Source organism: Lithobates pipiens, unplaced genomic scaffold (genome assembly GCF_037356315.1).
Source record: "Lithobates pipiens isolate NorthernLeopardFrog02 unplaced genomic scaffold, aLitPip1_a1.2 Scaffold_18, whole genome shotgun sequence".
Lineage (NCBI taxonomy): Eukaryota > Metazoa > Chordata > Amphibia > Anura > Ranidae > Lithobates > Lithobates pipiens.
The window spans coordinates 415,496,798-415,524,424 of NW_027507758.1; the positions used below are offsets into that span (position 1 = coordinate 415,496,798).

Below are 27,627 nucleotides of genomic sequence, written 5' to 3' on the forward strand. Positions count from 1 at the left end.
CCAATAGCTGCCCTAGCGTCGGTTTTAGTCCGTCGGAGTAGCATACACACGAGCGGAGTTTTCGAAGGGGACCGGGTCCGGCGGAGTTCCTTCGGGAAAATTTGAAGCATGCTTCATTTCTAAAGTCCGTCAGACTTTGGCGAATCAAAAGTCCGTTGCAGCCCACACACGATCGGATAGTCTGACGGACTCGGTCCTTCGGACTTTGGATGTTAAAAAGTCCGCTCGTGTGTACGGGGCATAAGGTAATATACTCGCTTATCCTCTCTAAGGTGGCTGTCCTGAAAGACGATTGGGGAAAAATGGAATTACGTACCGGTAATGTCCTTTTCCAGGAGTCTTTCAGGACAGCACCGGTTCCCACCCAAATTGTTTGCAGATCATCGGGAACTCATTACATGAGGCCGTCAGGTAAGACTTAAAAAGTTTATTTGTTTGACGTGTTCTTGTGTCTCCCCAGTTGGCCGGAGGTACTCTGGAAGAACTGAGGAACGAAGGGAGGAGGAGGCTTAAATCATGAAAATGAAGGCGGTGTTTCCTCAGAGGGGAGGAGCCGGTGTCTCTCTAAGGTGGCTGTCCTGAAAGACTCCTGGAAAAGGACATTACCGGTACGTAATTCCATTTTTCCAACAACCAGGTTGCAACTTGCCTCCTTGACAGCTTCTCTGGTGCCAGGGAAAAAGCGTTGTCAGAGTGGTATTGCATGGTACAGAAGGAAGTGGTGTCCCACGGGTGCCAGAAAAACACTTGGGGGCCTCACTGAGTTCCACTGGCACTTGGCCACGTCACTTTTTGCATCTCTTGCATGTGCCTCTTGGACAGGCCTTATGGTCAGTCCAGGGGAAATATTTACACTAGCCAAAATCCCTGCCCTGTGTTTTGCACTTGGCAATTTTTATTTCACTGTTTATCATGGGCACTAGCACTGCACATGTGGTGTTTTTTTTTTTCCTGCACAGGACTGAGGGTGCAGATTATTAGGGTCTGCCCTGATGTTGGGGAGAGGATATGTGGCCTTCGGGTGCTTCTTTGGAGTGCCCTCATCAAATATGTGGAGGACCAGCTTTGGCGGGTCCTTAAGGAGTGGGGTCCATCTGGCCTAGGGAGCCCGTAGAGTGCCTTGTCCCCATAAGGAGCCTTGGGCCCTAGGGGTTCAGGATTTGAGAGCCTAACTATTGGGAGGATGGACCATTTTCTTTACCCTTGTAAATTTGAGCCCTGGTAGTTCCAAACCTCTTTCATTCATGGATAATAAAGGCCACTGTGCTCATTGGGAACTTCAATGCTGCAGACATTTTTCTGTACCTTTCCCCAGATCTGTGCCTCTCTACAATCCTGTCTCGGAGGTCTACAGACAATTCCTTGGACTTCATGACTTGGTTTGTACTCTGACATGCACTGTTAACGGTGGGGCCTTATATAGACAGGTGTGTGCCTTTCCAAATCACGTCCAATCAAATGAATTTACCACAGGTGGACTCAAATCAAGTTGTAGAAACATCTTAAGGCCAGGTTCACACTGCTGCGGGGGGAGATCCGGATGTGATTCGCACCGCACTGCAGTGCTAATCACATCCGATCTCCGTAGCGATGCGAGTTCAGCCATACAGATAGTATGGCTGAATTCGCATCGCTCCCGCAGCAAACTCGCACGGGACCCTTTTTTTGGTCCGCAACAGAATCGGATCGCATGGGGGTTCACACCATGCGATCCGATTCCTGTGCAAGTCGGCAGATCGCACTGCGATATGCGGAGGGATCTGGGGGTGTCATTAACATATCATTGACACTCCCAGCCGTCCGCATAGGGCAGTGTGAACTGCCGGCGGGAGTAATGCGATGTGGGAAAACGCCGCGGATTCGCTGCGTTCCCGCATCGCAGCGGTGTGAACCCGGCCTAAAGATGACCAGTGGAAACAGGATGCACCTGAGCTCAATTTTGAGTGTCATGGAAAAGGCTGTGAATACTTATGTACAAGTGATTTTTTTTTTTTTTTCTTTCTTTTTTTTAAATGTAAAACAAATTTCTTTCACATAGCCATTATGGGGTTTTGTTTGTAGAATTCCGAGGAAAATAATATATGTATTCCATTGTGGAAAAAGGCTGTATGTAACATAACAAAATGTGGTAAAGGTAAAGCGCTGTGAATGCTTTCCAGATGCACTGTATATCTAGTGCAAAGTGAAAAACCTTGTTCTATTTGTAGGTTCACTTTAAAATCTGAGTTTTTACCATATGCTGCTTCATATTTTTCAACTAGATCCATTTTCCAAATCTCCATCTTTTTTCCCTTGATTATTCTCATATACCCACACAATGTATCATGCCCAGATGGCACACAGACAAAACATAATTTGTCAATGCTGTTTCTTTTGGAAATATTTAAAATCTAATTAAACCTCAGTTTTTCTGTTCACATTTTGGTTTTTATTCAGGAAGCTTCATAGTACTAGTGTAGACATAAACAAAGACTTGTGGGTCAGTACTCCCTACCATTCAGCTAGATCGGGGTCCTCAAACTACAGCCCGTGGGCCACATGTTGCCCGCCAAGGACATTTATCTGGCCCACCCCACCCAAGGCTGGATTCCCAACTGATGGTGAGGTGGCCACTGATTGGGCTGCGACATTGACCATCTCATTAGCTAAAAGCAGGCCCATAGTTCAAATTGAAATACTGGTAAATTTGTTGATTTAACTTTACTTGTTCTTCATTTTAAATATTGTATTTGTTCCGTTTTGTTTTTTCACTTCAAAATAAGATATGTGCAGTGTGCATAGGAATGTGTTCATAGTTTTTTGTTTTGTTTTTTAACTATAGTCCGGCCTCTAACAGTCTGAGGGGCAGTGAACCAGCCCCCTGTTTAAAAAGTTTGAGGACCCCTGAGCTAGAAACTCAAATTTTTTTTCCATTGTGATTAATCCATAATGTCATATATTTTACATTCTGCTTCAGGCGATATCGGGCTTCACAATCATGTGCTGGCTTGGCCTGTGTCCACTGAAGCAATCATATCCACAACAAGAATACCACATTGAGATGCAAAATGATTTTCGTTTAATAAAATGGCCATCAGGAACAAGTTCTATTCTGACCTGTTTCATGCTAGGCACAGCATTTCTCTTTGAACACGATTCGTGCGAAATAGTGCTAACTGACCCAATCAGATTCAAACATTTATCAATTTATCGGTCCAGTGTCAATCTAAACCCATTTTCTCATGCATTGAAGTTTATTTCTTATTACAGTAGACTGGGACTATATTTGTAATATGTAGATCCTCAATTACAATATAATATCTGTCTCCAAAATGATCATGCATAGTATTCCTAGTAGCCCCTATAATGCTTCTTTCCTCGGATGTTCTTTTTCACTATAAATTTTGGAGCTAGATGAACAGTGTCTAACAATGTTGACTATATTTCTAAGCATTTGTCTACAAAATAATTACAAGGTGTGTCTGTGGAATCTGTGTTCCTATGGTTGCTGCTTGCACTGTACTTTTACTATACTGTATCATAATGACATGCACTAACAGGTAGAATAGTTTTATTTTTGTCAATGAACATATAAAAATGCAAAAATGATGTGAAGTCTAGCAAAGGCACTCTCTCTGGAGCTCAACAGTGAGATTTATTGACCTATATATGATAGAACCAAGCAGATTTTCCCATAAAGAGCACCTGTCCTTAAAACACACAGAAGTTAATAGATGGTGATTTTAGAGATTAAAGCATTCTTCTATTTCCAGATTATAGGAAGTTTAACGACTTTATTCTCAGAATTTTTTCATTGCCATTCAAATCTTTTTTGAAATGAGAAATACTTACTATAACCTTTAGTACATTTTTGCAGCTATGGGCTTGGGTAATTGCATGCGTCACATCTTTGGAAATGTTATCAAAAGGCATAAAAACTCCATGAAAATCCATTTACCCCATAACTGCTATTGTGTTGATGAACACAATTAATTTTTACTGTGTGTGGGGAGTGGGAGTCCAAAATCGACTGTTTTGCCTGGCACTTAGGCTATGCATGGCCACCATAAGTTGCAACAGATGGCTACTGCACCGATTTATATTATTTCATGATGACTGATTTTCTTGTTTTGCTCAGAGGTCTAAAATTGTGAGCGCATTTTACTTGTATAGGAAAAGATACAATTGACTTGGGGTATCCAGGCTTTTGCAAGTATGTTACATTTGTTACATTTAGGGCCCTTTCACACGGGGCGGATCATCACTGATCACTCTGTCGATCTCTGCTGAGCCGGCAGATGACAGGTCCGTCCCTGCACACTGCGCAGGGACGGACCTGTCAGAGCGCCGCTCTCCTCTATGGGAGATCGGGTTACGACGGACCGCAGAGTCCGTCGTCACCCAATCCGATGACGGATGGAAAAGTACGTTTTTCCTCTGTCACACTTTTTCAGATCGGGGCGGGTCGGATGTCAGTGGACATGTCACCGCTGACATCCGACGCTCCATAGAGGTCTATGGAGCATCAGTTCAGGTACGCCTGCATAACTGACAGGCGGACCTGAACGGATCGGCCGTGTGACAGAGGCCTTACAGTTTAAAGGGCACCTTTACACCTCAGTTTTTTTTTGTTTAATAAGTTTTTTCATTGGCTGCTTTTTAAAATTATGTTGATACCATTAACCCTCATGGAAGATGCTCTTTCAAAATGCAGAACATTGACTCCTTTCAGTAAAATATCAGAACTGTTCCCTGCACGTGTTAGAGTATACATTTAAATTCTGTTACTTTTTTTTTATAAGATTAGCACGTGTGTGTGTGTATGTGTATATATATCTATATATATATTATATTATATATATATATATATATATATATATATATATATATATATATATATATATATATATATATATATATATACAAACCGGTTTCTGCTTTCTTTGAAGGTTGAGTCCAGAAATTTTCCTCAAGCGACCAGTGGTGGAAGGAAATCGATGGAGACTAGATTGTGTCCTAAAGAGAAAAGCTGTAAGTTATGTTTAGTTAAATTTAGTACATACTGTACCATGGGTATTTACTGCCATAAGTTCTAACCTGTATAGTTCTTGAGGATGCTGTTATTCATTGTTTAGTATTTTTTTTATTCATTATTTTGTCAAATTCCTTTAACAGTGCAAGGGAAGTTAAAATATTGGTTTGTTGTTGAAATACTTGATAAACTTCCACTTTTGCAACCAACCTGGAAAAAACGTATGTTGTAATCAATAAAATGTTTATTCCTGTATACACAATAATAGAAAGTTTTAGGGAAAGCTATGTTGGTATCGCTACATGTCTTTGTTTTTACAGCAACAAGGAGTCAAGATCTTTATTATGCTGTACAAGGAAGTAGAATTGGCTTTGGGTATAAATAGTGAATACAGCAAGAGGACTCTCATGCGTACACATCCAAATATTAAGGTATAGTGGACATCATTTTTTACTTTAAATTATTTTCTTTTTAATTGTTTTTTGAATGATTTTGTTTTCTGCAATAGTATATACATAACCGCAAAGTTTGGAATATGAGTTCAAGCAATCCAGTGTATTAAGTCATTGGGATTGATTTATTAAAACTGGAGAGTGCGCAAAATCTGGTGCAGCTGTGCATGGTAGGCAATCTGCTTCTAATTTCAGCTTGTTCAATTAAGCTTCGATAATAAAACCTGAAAGCTGATTGGTTTCTATTCAGAGCTGCACCAGGTTTTTCAGTAAATCAAACCCATTGCCTTGTATCTGCCAGATGGAGCCTGAATAGCCAAGCCTATAAAAGTACCATCTTTTCACAACTAGATGTTATTTCATTTAATATACTGTTCCCCCTAAACTTATCTTTATCTAATTCTAAGTGTGTGCACATTTGTCTTTCCTGCCATCCCACTCTGCCAAATACTACTGCACTCATAAGAAATTGTGTCCAAAATTTCTTTGGGAAACCAAAATATCTAGTAGATCACACTGGTTCCTATGGCTGGGAAACAAATACCTTCCCACCAGGTTACACTGGTTCCTATGGCTGATTTGACATCACTACTGAGTCCTTGGATTAGCAAGAGGAACCAGTTACTGCTGGGTGAGACCCAGGAGATTGGCGCGCTCAGATGTATCGGTTTACCGGTGGACTTTATATAAAGGTTTCTTAGGATCAGAGCAACATTTGTAGGCACGAGTGGCAGGAGGGAGAAAGATTTACAGTATGCCTGTCATGAGCTTCAGATTCAAATTAAAGTATAACTTAAATTATAACTTATGACAAAACTTACTTTTTTAGTTTTGGATAGAGTAGACAGAGTAGAACACGTATCAGTTTCCACTGCTGTCTGTGCCCCCGTTAGGGAGATTCACCCTCTCTGTTTGTCCTGCTTACCATTATTATTAAAGATGAAAGCAAAAAAAAATCCCACATAGCCGCTTGCTGTATCACACGGCCCCACCCCCCCGGCGCTCCGCGTCAGTGGATGTGATTGACAGCAGCGCGAGCCAATGGCTGCGCTGCTTTCCATCCATCCACTCCAGCCAATCAGCGGCCAGGCTGAACAGTGGAAAGGACGTCGGGGGACGAGCGCGGGATTTTCGAGGGGTCAGGTAAGTAAAACGGGGGGCTGGGGGCGCCGGGACTGTCAGATGTTTTTTCACCTTAATGCATAGAATGCATTAAGGTGAAAAAACATTTACCTTTACAACCCCTTTAATGCGCAGGGAGTTCCTCTCACTTCCTGTTTGACTATATAGCACAGAAAGTGAAGGGAAATCTCCGCAATGGGACACAGATGCTGAAAAAAAAAAAGGATCTTAACCCTCCCTTACTCTATTCAAAATGAAAGAAAAAAGTTTTGCTTATAGTTCTACTTTAAATATATGATAAGACTACAAAGTAAGAGGCTTATAATAAAAGGCTTGAGTGAAAACTACTTGTCACAACATCAAATTCTCCCTAATTGGCACTTAATGTAATGGGTAGTTTCACTGATCCATTTGTAGGTTTGGAAGTGGGAGAGAGTAGAACCAAGCCTAACCTTTCCAAAAGAGGCCAGACTTTGCCTGCAACTCCAGCTGCTAGTGTCTCTGGATCCGCTGGCTGTATTGATATACAGTTTTCACTAAACATTTCCTCCGCTTATCCATTTTCTGTGACATACAAATTGCTTAGGATTGTGACAGATTTTCATTGGAGAGAGGTGTATTTTGTTCTCTAAAAAAAAAAAAAAAAAAAAACATATCCATCGATCAACCTAAAGTATAACTCCACTGTAACTAATAAAAGATACCAGTCCTCATCTAGTCGGCTACATACATTTTAAGGGATTTATAAAATGTCATTGTGGAGCGCTGTCTGCTGTCATCTGTACTTAAGTGCACTCATAGATTCCCATCGCTTCCTACAATCCCGCAGCCACTTCCTGGGTGATCAGTCCTAATGTTGTAAAAATAGAGAATTTTGAAAACGCAGTAAGATAATTATATGAGTAGAAAATTGCATTTCCAGGAGACTTCTGTACACCAGTTGCATGTTCTTGTAGAATGGCCTAGTGCACTTCCTAAAATTGAGTGCTAAGTGTTAGGCTGCGTACACACGGGCGGATTGTCTGGCCAACTAAGTTCGTCAGACAATCCGACAGACAGTCCGTCCTACTTTTGAATGAACAGACTTGACCACACACGATGAACAGACAGTCCGCTGAAAGCTTGCGCGATGACGTGTACAGCACGTACGACGGGACTAGAAATACGACGTCCAATACACTGCAATGCAACCTTCGGCCGTGTAAATCCTTTCTGAGCATGCGCCATACTTAGTCCGTCCAACTTGCCTACTCACGAGCGGACTGTCCGCTGAAACCAAGTTTGGACGGACTGTATTACGGAAATTCCGAAAGACTTAGTCCGCCAGACTGTCCGCTGAAAAAGTCCGCTGAAGCCCACACACGAGCGGATTGTCCGCTGAAACACGTTTCAGCGGACTAAGTTGGACAGACAGTCCGCCCGTGTGTACGCGGCCTTACGGTCTTCCTACTATAATCAGAGAAGTCCTTGCTTTCCAATAACAAAATCATTGCTTACCCCCACAGACTTGTAGATATGAAAGCACCCTTGAAAAGTATTGTGCCAAAGATTAAAAAAGAATCACTTGTATGCATCTGTACTGTTTCCAAAGAATAGTTTTTTGATGTTTTCATAGCTGACTGCAGATGGAAATAGAGGTGAAATCTTTTAAAACCATAGGTTCCAAAATGGCTTTCGTAGCCATCAAATTTGTTATGTTGCTAGTAAGTCACATTTAGCATGACTTGTTCTGTAATATCGATGTTTCAACGCTTCTACAAGGCACTTTTTCAATTCCTATGAATGCCAGTGCCAGGAAGATCCTAGTGTTTATATGCACCCAGGTAGTGCAGATACCCCAATCCACTAACCATGGAATGTGTAGACACTGGTTGTCCAAGAACAGGATGGGAAGTGTGAAAAATGCTTGTTTTGGACAGAGAGGATAACTGGTTCACAAGGTGTGAAAGAGGCCATCTACGTCCAACTGGAACAACCATCCCTGAACAGGAGTGGGGGTGGGGCGGGTCTTGGACACTATGGGGTTGATTTACTAAAACTGGAGAGTGCAAAATCTGGTGCAGCGCTGCATAGAAACCAAATCGGCTTTCAGGTTTTTTTTTTTTGCCAAAGCTTAATTGAACAAGCTGACATTAGAAGCTAATTGGTTCCCATGCACAGCTGCACCAGATTTTGCACACTCATTTTAGTAAATCAACATCCATTTGTCTATCACATATAATGCTGTTTTAATGTCTTGACATCGACAATTCATTGTTTTATGTGATTTCACCATTGCCATACATATTTCAGAAGCTCATTAAACTTTTTCTATTTTTGTACAGGTGATGAGACATCCAGATCACATGTCATCGTCTGTCTACTTGTGGGCTCACCATGAAAAAATAGTTGTGATTGACCAGTCTGTGGCTTTTGTGGGAGGAATTGACCTGGCATATGGCCGATGGGACGATGATGAGCACAGACTCACAGATGTGGGCAGTGTCAAAAGAATTATAGGGGCACAGTCAACAAATGCCATAAATATGGTTAGTATTTTAGGCAGCATGCACTGCTGTCAGTACATTAGGTCTGTGATACTTAACCACCTTCAGACCGGACCATTTTGCTGGTAAATGACCAGAGGTCTTTTTACAATTTGGCACTGCGCTGCTTTAACTGGTAATTGCGCGGTCATGCAATGTTGTACCCAAACAAAATTTGCGTCCTTTTCTTCCCACAAATAGAGCTTTCTTTTGATGGTATTTGATTGCCTCTGCGATTTTTATTTTTTGCGATATAAACGTAAAAAGACGCAAATTTTGAAAAAAAATGATATTTTCTACTTTTTGTTATTAGAAAAATCCAATAAACTCAATTTTAGTCATACATTTAGGCCAAAATGGATTCAGCCACATGTCTTTGGTAAAAAAAAAGTCAATAATTGTATATTTATTGGTTTGCGCAAAAGTTGTCACATCTACAAACTAAGGTACGTTTTCTGGAATTTACGCAGCTTTTAGTTTACGACTGCCTATCTCATTTCTTGAGGTGCTAAAATGGCAGGGCAGTACAAAACCCCCCCAAATGACCCCATTTTGGAAAGTAGACACCCTAAGGAAATTGATAAGTGGCATGTTGAGCCCATTGAATATTTTATTTTTTTGCCTGAAGCGATTGAATAATGACAAAAAATAATTTCTGTTAAATTCTGCTGCTTCTCCTGAGTACGGGGATACCACATATGTGGGACTTTTTGGGAGCCTAGCCGCGTACGGGGCCCCGAAAACCAAGCACCGCCTTCAGGCTTTCTAAGGGCGTAAATTTTTGATTTCACTTCTCACTACCTATTACAGTTTTGAAGGCCATAAAATGCCAAGATGGCACAAAACCCCCACAAATGACCCCATTTTAGAAAGTAGACACCCCAAGCTATTTGCTGAGAGGCATGTTGAGTCCATGGAATATTTTATATTTTGCCACAAGTTGCGGAAAATATTTCAAACTTTTTTTTTTTTTTTTTTTTCACAAAGTTGTCACTAAATGATATATTGCTCACGCATGCCATGGGCATATGTGAAATGACACCCCAAAATAAATTCTGCTGCTTCTCCTGAGTACGGGGATACCACATATGTGGGACTTTTTGGGAGCCTAGCCGCGTACGGGGCCCCGAAAACCAAGCACCGCCTTCAGGCTTTCTAAGGACGTTACAGTTTTGAAGGCCATAAAATGCCAAGATGGCACAAACCCCCCCCCCAAATGACCCCATTTTGGAAAGTAGACACCCCTAAATTTAGGGGTACACTAGTGAGACTAGGTAATAAATGGCGGGTGCCCTGAAACTATAAAAAAAATAACTAACCAACCAGCTTCACCTGTAACAGTTATATGGTGATCACTGGTGAAAGGGTTAACTAGGGGGCAATCAGGGGGCTTTATGCGGTAGTATATGGGGGTCCCTGGCGCTATAAAAAGCTGCGGCGAACCTAAATATCTACCGGCCTAACTAGCGTCACCTGTGACACTAATACAGTGATCAGAAAAACGATTGCTTATTAGGCTGGGTTCACACTGGAGCGATGTGGGAACGCCACGAATGCGCGGCGGGTTCCCGCATCGCATGCCTCCCGGCGGCAGTTCACACTGCCCTATGCGAACTGCTGGGAGTGTCAGTGAAATGTTAATAACACCCCCAGATCAGTTCGCATATCGCAGTGCGATCTGCAAACTCGGATCGCATGGTGTGAACACCCATGCGATCCGATTCTGCTGCGGACCAAAAAAAGGGTCCCGTGCGAGTTTGCGGCGGGTGCGACACGAATTCAGCCATACTATCTGTATGGCTGAACTCGAATCGCACAGAGATCGGATGTGATTTGCACTGCAGTGCGGTGCGAATCACATCCGTTCTCATAAACCGCTGCAATGTGAACCCAGCCTTAGTGACACTGGCGACGGGGGGTGATCACGGGGTTAAACCTTTATTGGGGGGGTTAGGGGGGTACCTTAGAACTAAAGGGGGCTAACCCTAACTGCCCTAACAGTTATTACAGTCACAAATGACACCCGCTGGGTGATCAGGGGGTTAAACCTTTATTAGGTAATAAATGGCGGGGTGCCCTGAAACTATAAAAAAATAACTAACCAACCAGCGTCACCTGTAACAGTTATATGGTGATCACTGGTGAAAGGGTTAACTAGGGGGAAATCAGGGGGCTTTATGCGGTAGTATATGGGGGTCCCTGGTGCTATAAAAAGCTGCGGCGAACCTAAATACCTACCTGCCTAACTAGCGTCACCTGTGACACTAATACAGCGATCAGAAAAATGATCGCTTATTAGGCTGGGTTCACACTGGAGCGATGCGGGAACGCCACGAATCCAATAAACCTTTATTGGGGGGGTTAGGGGGGCACATTAGAACTAAAGGGGGCTAACCCTAACTGCCCTAACAGTTATTACAGTCACAAATGACACCAATGCAAAAAAAAAAAAAAAGCAATTGGTGTCACTGTGACTGGGGGGGCAGGGGTAATTGGGGGGTGATCGGGGGGTAAAGGGGGGGTGTGAGTGTGCCTGGCATGTTCTACTGTGTAGTGTAGTGCTTGTGCAACTCACCGATGCTCTCTCCTCTGTGCCGGAACGAAAAATACCGACACGGAGGAGAGAATACATCACTTCCTCTCCTGTGTTTACATTACAGGAGAGGAAGTGATGTCACCGGACATTTTCATTCGTCGGGAGCGATCGCGAGGGGGTGGCCATGAATGAATGGCCGTCCCCTCGTCCGGGATCGCTCCCGAACGAATACCGACCGCCGCAGGCACCGGGCGGGGGCCCGATCGGGCCCCCGACCCGCGGGCAGGCAAGGACGTACATGTAAGCCCTTATGCCTGCCCGTGCCATTCTGTCGACGTACATCGTCGTGCGGCGGTCGGCAAGTGGTTAAAGTGGAAGTAAACTCCCATCACTAACTTTTCCCTAAAAGTAAGCCTATAATAAGGCTTACCTATAGGTAGTGTAAATATCGCCTAAACGGGCATAATTTAGGAGAGAATTACTGTACATGCAGCCAATAACATCACTGGCGCATATGCTCTGAGGGAACGGCCACCATATGCGCGTGGGAGTCGCCATAAACGGCGGCTCCCACGTGCATATGCGGGAGTGACGCAATCGCGGCTCCGGCCAGTAACAGAGCCGGAGTCCACAAACCTGGAAGCAAGATGGGTGAAAATGGAGCGCCTGCAGCTCTGACATCTCAGCGCTGGAAGAGCTTAGTTTTAAGGTAAGTTTAACCTAATGTGCTAGTATAAGATGTACACTAGCACATTATGACATTACTTTGCAGGGTAAGAAATAAATGCTTTAAGAGTTACATTATTCAGGTTATGGTGTGGTTTTCTTAAATAATTCAAAGCTTGAGATCCTATATTAGCTTGCAGCCTTAAATGAAAAATAATTTGTTGGTACACGACCACAAGGCCTAAGTTGCACAGCTGATTTGTGCTGGATAACTTCAGTCATGCAAAATTGGGGAAATCACAGTAGCTTATGACTACCTTTTGATCTCAATTATTTTTCCAACTGATTGGAAGTGAATTGTGTGCTTATTTAACTCAGACACTTTAGGCCGCTACCTAACTTGGAGGTCAGAGCATTATATCTGCCAGCAAATGACAATCTGTCTGGTACATTGATTATCTGACAGACCTTTGCCAGGAATATCAGCAGTCTTATTTACCATATAGCCACAGCATCCATCGTCTTAAGTTTTGGATTAGGCCTTGTTCACACTGGTGTAATATAGCGTATGCCAGTGCAAGGGCTATGTTTCCGCACACAGGGATGCATGGGTGTTCCTTGCTTCCCCGAGCAGACCGTCCAATCATTTCAATCATATTTAAAGATTTTTGATGACTGAATAAGACGTTCACAAGGGCATACTATTGTGTATGCCCACACAGTAATACACAGGTGTTCCATGCATCCCCATGCCAGCAGTGCCTTTCATTTCAAAGAGACCCAGCAACTGCATGAACACAGCCGCTGGTCCTAATTTGACAGCTGTGTGGGTGTGGATGCAGAGTCCCAAATGCACACTGTCTGCGCTCGGGGCCTTGCCACTTGCACATCTGAAAATTGGGAGCAGCAGGTGTCTGTGCAGCCGCTGCATCTCTGTAGAATAAAGGGCACTGCTGGCACAGGTATGCCGGAACAACTGTACATTACCCCATGGGCTTACATTATAGTACACATTTATCTATGCCTTAATCATCAAAAATCTTTAAATATGATACAACCTTGCATACTGGTTGTGCTTTTTGGCTTGATGGCTGGTCTGATTTCAGTAAAATGGTCATTTCTGTGAGGTGAGTAAACTTTGTGTGTTCTCAGGCCCTGTCGGATTCCAGTCATACTTTGAATGGCGAAGACAAATCTGGGAAAAAGACAAGCTTCCAAGTACAGAGTAGGCATGGCGAAGAGGTAGTCGATAATTCCAAGGTACGAGGATTGGGAAAATCCAGAAAGTTTGCCAAATTCAGCCTGTACAAGCAGCTCCACAAACACAACATGCAACATGCAGATAGTGTCAGCAGCATAGACAGCGAATCCCGTAAGTATTTATGTCCATCTGTTCTATAGATTTTGTTTTCACCATACAGTATAATATAGTAAGTAGAAATGTGAGCAGTGACCTGTCCTATGTGCTTTTTATACTCAAACAAATCCATTTTAAACTTGAGCGTTCTCTTCTGTGGGAAACTATAGTGTGTTATCAAGTGTGTATTCTAAATGGGATTATTGTGTTCTATTTCACTTGAGTTGACCAATCTTACATTGAAAGCAAGACGCAGTAAAGGGCAGTCACTATTCAGCATTGCTGAGCAGAATATATATATATAAAAAAAACTCTAACTGTAACAGCTATTTTAGGTGAACAACTTTGTTTGCTCAAACATTATATATCAAAAACGATGTTTTATTTTTTATTTTTATAAAATGTTTTTCACATCGGTGCTGCCAATTTCATTCATCCTTTTTCAGAGGGTAGTGTTATATGTACTAGCAGATTTAAATATACTAACACATTTAAGCCAAACTCCATCTAATACTTTTTATAAACCGTTAAAGTCTTTTTCTTTTTAGGATAAAGGTTTTGCATAAAAACTGATCACTGTAAGCGCTCCTGCCTGTGTTAACCAGTTGCAGACTCTGGGCGCACTTGACGCCCCTCAAAAAAAGTCGTTAGTGTACATAGGACATGTCTAATATTCCCCCTACAACAGCCAAATGATATGAAACCGGGCTGGTTGGTTTGTGCAGTTAAAATTTTCGTTCTTCTATAATTTTTGCGTTAATGATTTATTAAAGGTCACTCCCTCCCTCAGCCCCTCTACAACACCCAAAAGACACAAAACTGGTTTCGTTGGTTAGTGCTGCGTTTGTGCTGTTATGATTTTTTTAGTTAACAGTTTTTATTTATTTTTTTCGTTTTTTTAATCAAACCCCTGCCTACTTTGCCCCCCTACAATCAGCAAAATCCCGCTCGTTCCTGACACACAGACAAATGCTCTGCTCTGTATGCTCTTTTTAATTCTTAATGCACCCCAGACATTAGAAAACGTGGGGTGCTTTTGGTGCAGTGCAATTTAAAATTTAAAATTTTCCCTGCATTTTTGTGGGTAGGGAAGCACATTGAAATTAATGGGCTGCCCTACACGCAGTACACAGCCACACAGATGTGAACCAAGGGCTTGTTCACATGTCAGGTTGGAGGGGCGGTAAAACCACATGGTTGAGCTGGTTTCAGCTGCAGAGGCAGCAGCTGGGGGTGTACACATGCTGTGACTGCAGCTGGAGGTATACCCAGGGTGGGGCTACACCACAGCTGTGTGCATTGCATGGGTGCGGTGTCATGATGCTGCATTAAAACAGGTGGTGAGGAGGCAACATCATGCCTCTTTACCACCTGTCAAATGCCTCTGAAAGGCGATCTGTGCATGGATTGCTTTTCAGAGGAGCAGCAGCCCTTGCTGCTATCACAAACGAGCCCTACAAAAGCAGTTCTGCTGGTACAGGAATGGGGGGGGGGGGGGGTTCAGGAATAAAAGTAACATATGCCCACAGACACTTGTATTCCCACAGACACTTGCACGCATGCTTGTACACACAAGCACACAGACAATTGCACGCACGCTTGTGCGCACACTTGTACACACACACACACACACAGACACTTGTACGTACACTTGTACACACATGCACACGGACACTTGTACGCACACTTGTACGCACACTTGTACGCACACTTGTACGCACACTTGTACGCACACTTGTACACACATGCACACAGACACATACAGACACACATGTATAAAGCCCTTTTAAAACGAATCTAGCTTCTAGCGGAGTACCTTTTCAGTTTCCTCATTCAGCCGGGTACTGCACTGTAGGGGAAAGCAGAGAGCACAGCACATTCCCCTGCACTTTACTTTCACTTTGCTGAGGTTGACGGAACTTCTCACAGTGCCGATGTGCAGTTCGGCAGGGGATTGGGCTTATCTGACAGCCCTTCTCTCCCCTGATCTTGCGGCACACCTGAGAACCTCTGATGGCACACGGTTGAAAAAGGCTGTGCTATAGTTGTGAGTGTATGTGACGGTTTAACAAAGTATATCTTATTGTGTTACTGCAAGTTTAACACCATATATTTCACTGCGTTATGTGCCATTTAACGCAGTACAGTTTTGTGCGTTAGTGCAAGCTTAATGCACTATATTTAAGTTGTGTTACTGCAAGTTTACCGCCATACAGTTCAGTGCATTACTGTAAATTTAATGCCATATAGTTATGCGCAATACTGCAAGTTTAACAGCATATAGTTCTGTGCACTACTGCATGTTTGACACAGTATATTGCAGTATGTTTTAGTGTATCCGTGGAGTGTGTGTGTAGTGAATACTCAAATTAAAGTGCACCAAACACCACTTTCCATTGATTAAAGTGCATCCACGTACACACATACAAATCTTTTACATTTTGTTAATAAGCACCCGCCTCATCAGGTCAGGGAGGACAGCAAGGAGAGGCAGACATTCCTATGGCACTGTAGGGGGGCCAGCAGCTTTTGTGTCCACAGGCAAAGGTGTATGTGGTTAGTCCTTAGGCAGAGCATCATTTCCTCTGTTTAGTGATGTTGCCTGTGCTATCCAGCCACAGCATACAGAGGAGGTGGAGGTGGTTATGAAACCGTCCTCATCCTCCTCATCCTCTGTCACCCAAGCCGAGACTAGTGCACAGTCCTCTGCAGCTGCCAGAATAGCTAAACCTGCCTCTTTGTACACAGCTAGTCCTGCCATAGCCCCAGGATCAGGCATGAAGGAGTCAGCTGAGTTATTTGAACACAGTGTCAGCCACTTGCTCCTTGATGATGCAGAGCCATTACTAGATTCAAATGTTGGTTCTGAGGCTGAGGAAGGCAGGAACATGAGCCTATAGAGAGGGGAGAACACTGGTACACAAATTGGCATTCATGTTCCCCCAGTCACAGCGTATTGCCAAGTTGTCTCCAGTGGCAATAAGGATGGAGGAGATGATGATGATGATGTCACTATTTCCAGGCCCACTTCACACAGCTCAGCTGTCTGGGCCTTTTTTTTTAGTACATGTGCAGCCGATCGCACTGTTGCTATTTTCAAACTTTGTCTCAAGCCCATTAAGAGTGGCAAAAACACCAACCATTTGGGTACCACATGTTTGGCAAGGCATTTAACCTCCCACCACTCATCCCATTGGCAGGAGCACCTAAAAGCCACACAAAAGGGGCACAAATCTGTCCCTCCTCCTTACTTACCTCAGTCTGTCCCTGCTATACCTCATGACCTCTCAGCACCCTCCACTGACAGGGATGATGGTATAGCACAGGGTGTCACAGGTCTTTGCAGCACACCACCAGCTGTAGACTATAGCTGGCAAATTTCTCTACCCCATCTGCTGCAGTGGAAAAAAATACAGTCCCTGCCACCCACATGCCCAGCGTCTAAATGCAAGCTTGTCAAAGCTGCTGGCTCTACAACGTCTGCCTTTCCACCGGTTGGATTCTGCCCCCTTCCGTGAATTTTCAGAATGTGCTGTACCACAATGGCAGGTTCCCAGTCGCTTTTTCTTTTCACATAAGGTCATTCCAGCTTTCTACCATACCATGGAAGGCAATGTTGTGGCATCGTTGGGCAAGGCAGTCAGCTGCAAAGTCCACGTTACTGCTGACACGTAGTTCAGCAAGCATGGGCAGGGACACTAGATTTCATTCACAGCATACTGGGTAACTCTGCTTGCAACTTGGAAGGCTGCAGTACTGGGCTCAGTGCTGCAGCTTGTTGCGCCCCCACGTCTCCATACAGCTAGTGATGATGCGAGATTTGTCCGCTCTACCCTCTCCTCCTCCATGCCCTCCTCTGCTGAATTGTCCTATGTACCCCCTAAGCATTCAAAGGGCTATTCGATTAAATCAGGCTAAAAGGTGCCATGCAGTGCTTTAGCTGGTGTGTCTAGGGGACAGGAATCACACCAAAGCAGAGATTCTTGCAGCTCTGCAGGGACAGGCCCAGAAGTGGTTTACGCCATGCCACCTGGAGCCAGGAATAGTGGTGTGTGATAATGGCTCAAACCTCCTGTCTGCCCTTAGACAGGGAACATTGACAATTGTTCCATGCCTGGCACATGTCCTAAATTTGCTGGTGCAGCATTTCCTAAATGGGTACCCAGGGTTGGAAGCTCAATCTACTAAAGCAGGCCAGAAGAGTCTGTAGCCATTTCAGGCGATTATACACAGCCAGTGCTCGGTGGGCTGATATTCAGCAGAATTTCCACCTGTGTGAGTATGGCACAACGACAGGCTCAGACTGGCTTGGCTTTTTTTCCCCATGCCAATGGCTGCTCATAAAGGATGCATGCACTGTACTATCACTATTTGAGTGGTGTAACGATGTATGTAAAGATGAATGGTGCTCACACTGACTAAACTATCCCTAGCTTCACACTAAACTGATATTCTACACTGACAATAAAATCCGAATAGTACACTATAGCAAACTAACTAATAGCACTGAACCGAGCCCTGTTCTATCTCTCTACATTGCTATCAAACTACAAATGACCTCTATGGAAAGAATACTTTTATAGTGTGGGGCGGGATTAAGAGCAATGAGCCATGTTTGAATACAGTCCTCATGACAGCGTCCAATCATGGCTCTGACAGTGCTCTGTGCCCTGATTGGGTCAAGCTTTCATGTGAGGCAGCGCAGTGCATTGTGGTCATTCGGCGGGCCGAACTAGCGGTCAAACGACCCAGTAATTTGGTTGTTCAGTGCACGATCAAACAGCCAAAGTTCAGTCCAAAGTCATGCTTGGGCCGAACCGTTTGCCCATCCCTAGTGACCTTTAACCACTTAAGGACCAGGCCTATTTTTTAAACTTGTTTACTAGTTAAAATCTTTTTTTTTCTGCTAGAAAATTACTTAGAACCCCCAAACATTATATGTTTTCCTAACCCCCTAGAGAATAAAATGGCAGTCGTTGCAATACTTTCTGCCACAACGTATTTGCGCAGTGGTCTTACATGGATGTTGTAGGGGGGCTGAGTGATCTTTGGTGACCTTTTAATCATCATTAATGCAAAAACGATAAAAATTAGAACGGAAATTTAAACAGCACAAACGCGGCACTAACCAACCATCCCAGTTTTGTGTCATTTGGCTGTTATGGGGGCCAGGTGATGTCATAGTCTGGGAAAAAACAATTGCTAATATCTTAAAAATAAAAGCTTTGCTGAGCGACACAGAGAAGGTCTGGGCAGCTGACTCCAAAAAAAGCAGCCTGACCATGTTTTCAACAAGTGGTCAGCCGCAAATACAGAAAGATACAAATAAACATTCTTCCATTTTTTTATCTTTCTGTTTATTCATCCAAGGATCAAAGGGATACACTTCAATCTGCAGAAGTCAGTTAAAGCAACCTGACCAGTAAAAAAATAAGTTATTTTTTTTATTAATTACTTATGGACCGCTGTCATTGTATGCCGGTATTATGAAGAGGAATATCATTGTTATGGCAGCAGCTAGCTACCATAACCCGGTATCCTCTTCTTCAGCGGGTGGTACACTTTTTCAGGTAAAAGTGGTCTCTGTGGCGAGATCACATTTATCGGCAGCGGGAGAGGGCTCCTCCTGCCACGCTCTGGTGCCCTCCACCGCTTACCGGAGCCGTCGGTAGCGGCGGAGGCGATCAGGTCCTCTCCATGGCTTGATATAGAGACGAGTGGGGGAAGATGTCTGGCCCCCACCCGTATCATACCATACCATTGCAGGGTGGAAGCATCGTCAAAACGTCACTTCCCCCCATAGCTCTTAAAGACTTATTTTTTTTCAAATGACATAAAAAAAAAAATTGTATTGCATTTTAGTATAAATAGAAGATCTGAGGTCTTTTTGACCCCAGATCTCATATTTAAGAGGTCCTGTCATTCGTTTTTTCTATTACAAGGGATGTTAACATTCGTTCTAATAGGAATAAAAGTGACACCATTTTTTTGTTGTTTCAAAGAACAGTGTAAAAATAAAAGGTAAAATAAATAAGAAAAATAATTTTTTTAACGCGCCCCGTCCCGCCAAGCTTGCGTGCAGAAGAGAACACATACGTGAGTCGCGCCCGCATATGAAAACGGTGTTCAAACCACACGTGTAGGGTATCGCCACAATCAGTAGAGCAAGAGAAATAATTCTAACCCTAGACCTCCGCTGTAACTCAAAACTTGCAACCTGTAGAATTTTTTTAAACGTTGCCTATGGAGATTTTTAAGGGTTTGTAGCCATTCCAGGAGCAGGTGCAATTTTGAAGCGTAATTAATAATATATAAACTTTTTTTCTGTTTTTTTTTTTTTTGCTTTATTCATTAATATTTTTACACTTTTTACATATTTACACATATATTGAAAAAAGTGCAAAAGTGAAAAAACGTAAATTGTAAATAACTTTGCAATGCTTTGTATTAGAGTTTTGGTGTTTTAAACAGGACAAATTACAGAATAAAATGCACACTTTCTATGTGCAGTGACACTAGTTCTTTTTAAACTAACACTGCTCAAAAAAAAGAGAGCGCATTTAGTTTAGTTTTATTATATGCTTAATAAGGATTGCGAAAAAACAAAAAATCAGCGTTGTGAGACAGTATTCCCGAAAATAAAGCTCTTTTGGTCCATACAATATTTGTATGACGTTATCTTAACTTCAGTTTCGGAAGGATTATCCCCAATTCCTGACCAGGCCATTTTTTGCGATACGCCGCTGTGTCACTTTAAGCGACAATTGAGCGGCCGTGCGATGTTGTACCGAAACAAAATTTATGTTCCCCCCACCCATGAATAGAGCTTTCTTTTCGTGGTATTTGATTACCTCTACATTTATTTATTTTTTGCGCTATAAACAAAGAGCGACAATTTTGAAAACACTATTTTTGCTATAATAAATATACATTTTTTATTTTTTTTTTAAACCAATTTTTTTCCTCAGTTTAGGTCTATGTATTTTTCTACATATTTTTGTTTAAAAAAAAATCGCAATATTTATTGGTTTACGCAAAAGTTATAGCATCTACAAAATAGAGGATAGACTTATGTCCTGTTCTTTTTTTTTTTTACTAGTAATGGTGACGATCTGCAATTTTTATTTGAACTGCAACATTGCGGCAGACAGATCGGACACTTTTGACACTATTTTGGGACCATTGACATTTATACAGCGATCAGAGCTAATAGCCATTGATTACTGTATAAGTCTCACTGGCAGGGAAGGGGTTAACACTAGGGGACAATCAAGGGGTTAACTGTGTTCTAACTGTAGGGGGGGTGGGACTGACTAGGGGAGAGATCGGTGTTCATACTTAGTATGAACACATGGTCTGTCTCCACTCCCCTGAGAGAACCTGGATTTGTGTGTTTACACACACAGATCCCGGTTCTCACTCTGTCATTGCGCCCACCGAGCATGCGTATTGGCTCCAGAGACATGCGGCGGGTATGTGCGTGCACCTGCTGTGACGTCATAAAGAAGCGACGTACAGCTACGGCGATTTGCGCAGCTGTGCCAACCTGCCGCAGTAGGTCGGCTAGCGGTTAAGTAATGACAAAGTTATCAAAGAGTATGCTGACCCATAGCAGAAATGTGAAAATTACTCTGGTCCATAAGGGGTGAACAGGCGTGAGAGGCGAAGTGGTTAATTAGTTTGTCTTATCTCTGTAACTGATGCATTCTGCTGGAGAGCTTGTTCTTTTGAGAAACAGACTTACTAGCTGGATCACCAATTGAAAATAGTAAAGTCTAAAAAAGAAAATTAATGCAGCAATCACAACTAAGAAATGTGTTAAACTGCAAAATAATAACGGTTTGCTTTTAGGTTTAATGCCACTATAACAAGGGCCTTCATGACAGGGTCACCAGGTAATTAATAAAAGATAAAAAAAAAAATTACTTTTCAAACTACATTAGCATGTTAACCTTATTAGATTTTAGTGGTTAGGTTTACATTCACGTTAATATTCTTTTACTTGCCCTCCTTTTGAATATGCTATTAAAATTAAAAGCATGTTAAATATGTATGTAAGGATTTGATTGGACTTGTGATAATACAAGCACATGTATGGCTAAACATAGTGGGGCACAATTTATTATAAGATATTGACTTTTTTTTAAGTAGGCTGTTTTCTTATTTAGTTGGTAATATTACCTGTTTTTAGGTGTTTGTGTGTGGAGCTCTTCCATTCTTTACAGCCATGGACAAATATTAGTACTCATTCTTCATGAAAAGTGATGAGATTAAAGGCATTTGTCCCATTTATACCTACAGGCCTTTAGTATGTTATAGAGAAAAGCAAAGGAAGTGTTATTTTACAAAGATATTCTATAAAGCTTATTCTACAAATATATTCTAAGATACCTGGATACATTTGTTGGTACTCAAAAGAAAAAAGAAATCAATCCTAAATGGATCATAGGGATTTATTAAACCGTTTTCTGTGATTAGTATCACATGTTTTCAATCGTGTAATCCATGAGCCAGCCTGTTTAAGAGTAGTCACTCTGCTCCTGGGTATCATTGTGCACCACGCTGAACATGGACCAGAGAAAGAAAAGTAGAAAGATGGATGTTAGCAGGGTGCTCTCAGCAGTTGAGCTCAGCTGCTGTTGCTACAAAGGGGAATGTATAAATGCGCTTGAATAGCTAATCTGGGAGGGCGCAGCCTACATGCATGGAGGGTGGTAGATAACACACTTAAACCTCCAGATAGGCAAACAGCTGGCTACGGTTGACAGTTGTAATTCTGGTTTGTTGCTTAAAGATTGTGGGTCCCAATGTAAAAGTTTGCCATACTTTGACATACCTCTCTAATTCTTTGGACTACTTGTACACAGAGTTTACAGAGGCCTGGAGAGACTGTGCATCTTGGGATAGACCCTACCAGCCCACTTCAGTACAAGCTCCCCTTGGTCAGTACAAACCCCTAACCCCACCCAGTACAGGCAACCCCTATCAGCTTATCCCTTCAGTATAAACCACCCAGTGCAGACCCCCTGCCCTCACTTTTTAGACCCCTTGATACAGACCCCTTCTCAGTACAGACCACTCTTCCTTGGTACATACCCTTCCTTTCAGCCCCCCTCCCCAACATATAACTGTACATATCTACAGAAAGAGTCTCCCTCTTTAAGGCAACCAGAGGCACTGCTGCAGTGCGTATACAACAGGCACCTGCAGCGCTGTGCAACACACATTATTATTATTCAGGACTTGTATAGCGGCAACAGTTTACGACATTAGGGTAGACATTACAATACAATTCAAGACGGGGAATCAGAGGGCCCTTCTCGTTAGCGCTTACAATCTAGGAGGGAGGGTCAAGTTATACAAAGGGGTAATAGCTGTGGGGGATGAGCTAATAGAGAAAATAGTGCAGTTGTTAGATGCAGGCAGGATAGGCTTCTCTGAAGAGGAAAGTTTTCAGGGATCGCCTAAAAGTGAATAAATTTTGAGACATTCTGAGAGATTGGGTTAGTGAGTTCCAGAGGATGGGCGAGGCTCGGGAGAAGTCCTGGAGGTCGGATATAGGAGGAGGTGATGAGGGAGCTAGAGAGCAGGAGGTCTTGGGAGGAACGAAGTGGGTGATTAGGTTGGTATTTTAAGACTAGGCTAGTGATGTAGCTGGGGGCAGAGTTGTGGATGGCTTTGTAAGCAAGTTGTTAGTATTTTGAATTTAATTCATTGGGCAAGTGGCAGCCAATGGAGGGATTGGCATAGAGGGGTAGCAGACACTGTGCGGTTTGTAAGGTGGATGAGTCTGGCAGCAGCATTCATGATGGACTGAAAGGGGGATAGTCAAGGTGATAGATAACCAGGGAGTGAATTAGGAGCTTTGTGGTTTCATTGGTTAGAAAGGGACGTAGTTTAGAGATGTTTTCAGAGGTTGAGGCGGCAAGCTTTGGAAAGTAATTGGATGTGAGGTCAAAAACAGAGTTCAGAGTCCAGGATAACACCTAGCACCCTGACATGTGGGGATGGGTGGATGGTTGTGCCATTGCTCTTGACAGAGAAGTCAGGGGAAGAGGCGCGTGGGGGAGGAAATATTATAAGTTCAGTTTTGGACAAGTTGAGTTTGAGGAAGTGTTGTGACATCCATATAGATAAGTCTGTTAGTAAGTTGGTGATGCGTGAGGAGACTGATGGAGTGAGTTGAGGGGTGGAGTGATAGATTTGTGTGTCGTCAGCATAGAAATTATATTGCAAGCCATGAGTGGCTGTCAGCTGACCCAGGGAAGAGGTGTAGATTGAAAATAAAAGAGGTCCAAGAACAGAACCTTGGGGGAATCCGACAGAGAAGGGAAGAGGAGTGGAGGAAGTAGAATTGTAAGTGACGCTGAAGGTGCGTTGGGATAGGTAGCATTAGAGCCACTGAAGAGCACAGTCACGGAGACCAAGGGAGTAAAGTTTTTTGAGGAGGAGGGGTAGTCAACTGTGTCCATGGCAGCTGAAAGGTCCAGAAGTAGGAGTACAGAATAGTGTCCGTTGGTTTTTGCAGTTAGTAGGTCATTTGTGAATTTTAAAAGCGCAGTTTCTGTTGATGGTTGAAATCCAGATTGAAAGGGGTCAAGAAGGTTATTTTTAATGAGGTAGTCACTCGGTTGTAAACCAGGTGTTCAAGGAGTTTAGAGGAAAATGGGAGCAAGATAATAATGCGTAGGTTGTTAAGATTGGTAGGGCCCAAGGACGGCTTTTTACATATGGGGTTGACCAGTGCATGTTTTAGAGCATTGGGGAAAATACCCGAAAGATTGAAGATATGAGTTAGATAGTGTAGGATAGAGTCAGATGGACACCGTAGTGTTTGAGAGGGAATAGGATTCAGGGGGCAGGTGGTTAGGTGGGCGTTAGAAAGGAGTTTAGCAACTAGATCTGTAGTAGCAGTTTTGAATAAGGGGAGTGTTTAGAGTACCTGTTGTAATGGGATCTTAACTGGGGGAGATACCTGTAGAGTGGAGATTTCATCACGCATCAAGCTTGTTTTTTAAGTGATTAGCAATCTCCTGGGCAGTGAGTGAGTCAGTGGGTGGAGGACAAGGTAGAGAAAAGTTTATGGGGACTGGACGAGAAGGTGTTAATAAGAATTGTAAAATAGGTCTGCTTGGCAGTGTGGAGGAAAGAGTAGTATTTTTGGAGGGCAGATTTTTATTGGTTGAAGTCTTTGAGAGACATAAGCCGCATACACACGGGCGGACTGTCTGGCCAACTTAGTCCGTCAGACAATCCGACGGACAGTCCGTCATACTTTCGAATGAACGGACTTGACCACACACACCACTTTTTGAACGGACTAATACGGCGTACTAAGTCCGCCATACTATCCGCCCTACTTTTGAAATGAACGGACTCGCCCACACACGCGGAGGAAAGTCCGCTCATTTTGAGCGCGTCTCCAGGTAGGCGGGGCCCGCGAAGGAGACGTCGCTGACCCCGCCGCCTGGTATGGACTTGAAGGGGAACCCCAACGCCGAAAAAAATCAGTGTGGGGGTCCCCCCCAGATCCACAATAGACCCTTGTCCGAGCACGCTACCCGGCCGGCCAGGAAAGGGGGGCGAGCGAGCGCCCCCCCTCCTAAACCGTACCAGGCCGCGTGCCCTCAACATGGGGGGGTGCCTTGGGGAAGGGGGGGCCGCGCGGCCCCCCCACCTCAAAGCACCTTGTCCCCATGTTGATGAGGACAAGGGCCTCTTCCCGACAACCCTGGCCGTTGGTTGTCGGGGTCTGCGGGCGGGGGGCTTATCGAAATCCGGGAGCCCCCTTTAATAAGGGGGCCCCCGGATACCGGCCGCCCACCCTATGTGAATGAGTATGGGGTACAATGTACCCCTACCCATTCACCTGTAAAATAAAAGTACCAAAAAAAACACAACACACGAGATAAAATACTTTATTGCACAGCTCCGGGGGTCTTCCGTCTTCGGGGGTCTTCTCGCTTTCTTCCTCGCCGCCGGCCTCTTCTCCCGACTTCGGGGGTCTTGTCCCCCTCTTCGGTTCTTCTGCCGGGCCACCGCGCCTTCTTATAGCTCTTTTAAAGGCGGTGGCCCGGTCTTCTGTCGCCACCGCCTTCCGTTCTTCTTCTTCTTCTAATTCTTCTCCAGGAGATGTTGCCTCGACGATCTCTCCGGCCGGAATGCCAGGGACGCACTGCGCGGCCACTTATATAGGGACAAGGGGCGGTGTCACATGGGTTGATGTCACATGGGGACTATGACATCGTAAGGGGGCGGGGTCACCATGTGACACCAACCCATGTGACATAAAGCCATGTGACACCTTGTCCCTATATAAGTGGCCGCGCAGTGCGTCCCTGGCATTCCGGCCGGAGAGATCGTCGAGGCAACATCTCCTGGAGAAGAAGAAGAATGGAAGGCGGCGGCGGCGGAGACAGAAGACCGGGCCACCGCCTGTAAAAGAGCTATAAGAAGGCGCGGTGGCCCGGCAGAAGAACCGAAGAGGGGGACAAGACCCCCCGAAGTCGGGAGAAGAGGCCGGCGGCGAGGAAGAAAGCCGGACTCCTCCGCTAGCAAAAGAGCTACAAGAAGATAGCGGAGAGGAGTCCGGCGAGAAGACCCCCGAAGACGGAAGACCCCCGGAGCTGTGCAATAAAGTATTTTATCTCGTGTGTTGTGTTTTTTTTGGTACTTTTATTTTACAGGTGAATGGGTAGGGGTACATTGTACCCCATACTCATTCACATAGGGTGGGGGGCCAGTATCCGGGGGCCCCCTTATTAAAGGGGGCTCCTGGATTCCGATAAGCCCCCCGCCCGCAGACCCCGACAACCAACGGCCAGGGTTGTCGGGAAGAGGCCCTTGTCCTCATCAACATGGGGACAAGGTGCTTTGGGGTGGGGGGGCCACGCGGCCCCCCCTTCCCCAAGGCACCCCCCCATGTTGAGGGCACGCGGCCTGGTACGGCTCAGGAGGGGGGGGGCGCTCGCTCGCCCCCCTTTCCTGGCCGGCCGGGTAGCGTGCTCGGACAAGGATCTGTTGTGGACTTGGGGGGGACCCCCACGCCGATTTTTTTCGGCGTTGGGGTTCCCCTTTAAGTCCATACCAGGCGGCGGGGCCAGCGACGTCTCCTTCACGGGCCCCACCTACCTGGATACCCGCTCGAAATGAGCGGACTTTTCTCCGGGCGGGAAAAGTCCGCTCATTTCAAAAGTACGGCGGACTGGCATACACACGGGCGGATTGTCCGCCGAAATGCGAGTCCGACGGACAGTATTACGGAAATTCCGAAATACTTAGTCCGCCAGACTGCACGCTGAAAAAGTCCGCTGAAGCCCACACACGAGCGGACTGTCCGCTGAAATGTGTTTCGGCGGACTAAGTTGGCCAGACAGTCCGCCTGTGTGTACGCGGCTTTAGTCTTGTGCCACAGACGCTCAAGAGCGCAACTACGTTTTTTGAGAATTCTAGTGTCATCTGTTTGCCAGGGTTGTAGGGTTCGAAGCCTGATTCTGCGTGTAGTGAGGGGAGCGAGCTTGTCCAGGGTGGAACACAGGGATTTATTGTAGATGGAAGTGGCTTGGTTGGGGCAGGACAGGGGAGAGATTTTGTCATAGAGGTGCTCAGCAGCAAAATAGAGGAAATAAGAGTTGAAGTTGCAAAAGTTTCTACGGGTGATGGTTAGGCGGTTGGAAGGAAAGGTGTTGGAAGACAGGGAGAGAGAGAGAAACTAATGAGGTGCTGGTCGAAAAGAGGAAATTGATTATTTGAGAAGTTGCATGAAGAATACAAGGTCAAGGGTGTTGCCATCAGAATGAGTAGAAGCCTGTACCCATTGCCTCAGGTCAAATGAAGAGGTTAGACTAATGCCACGTACAAACGACCGGACTTTTCGAGGGACTAGGTCCGACGGTTTTTCCGACAGACTTTCGGCAGAATTCCGACGGACTTTCCGAATTAACTGACTTGGCCACACA

General features: G+C 44.3%; 1 protein-coding gene across 3 annotated transcripts in view; it reads left to right on the forward strand.

The window, feature by feature from the left end:
* The window catches only part of PLD1 (phospholipase D1), a 355,357-nt gene that overhangs the window by 240,853 nt on the left and 86,877 nt on the right, over positions 1 to 27,627 (forward strand). For all 3 annotated transcript variants that reach the window (XM_077487973.1, XM_077487974.1, XM_077487972.1), the window contains 4 exons: positions 4,929 to 5,010; positions 5,332 to 5,442; positions 8,910 to 9,113; positions 13,465 to 13,684. In XM_077487973.1, the coding sequence (XP_077344099.1) occupies positions 4,929 to 5,010; positions 5,332 to 5,442; positions 8,910 to 9,113; positions 13,465 to 13,684 (617 nt within the window). The remainder of the gene's footprint in view (positions 1 to 4,928; positions 5,011 to 5,331; positions 5,443 to 8,909; positions 9,114 to 13,464; positions 13,685 to 27,627) is intronic.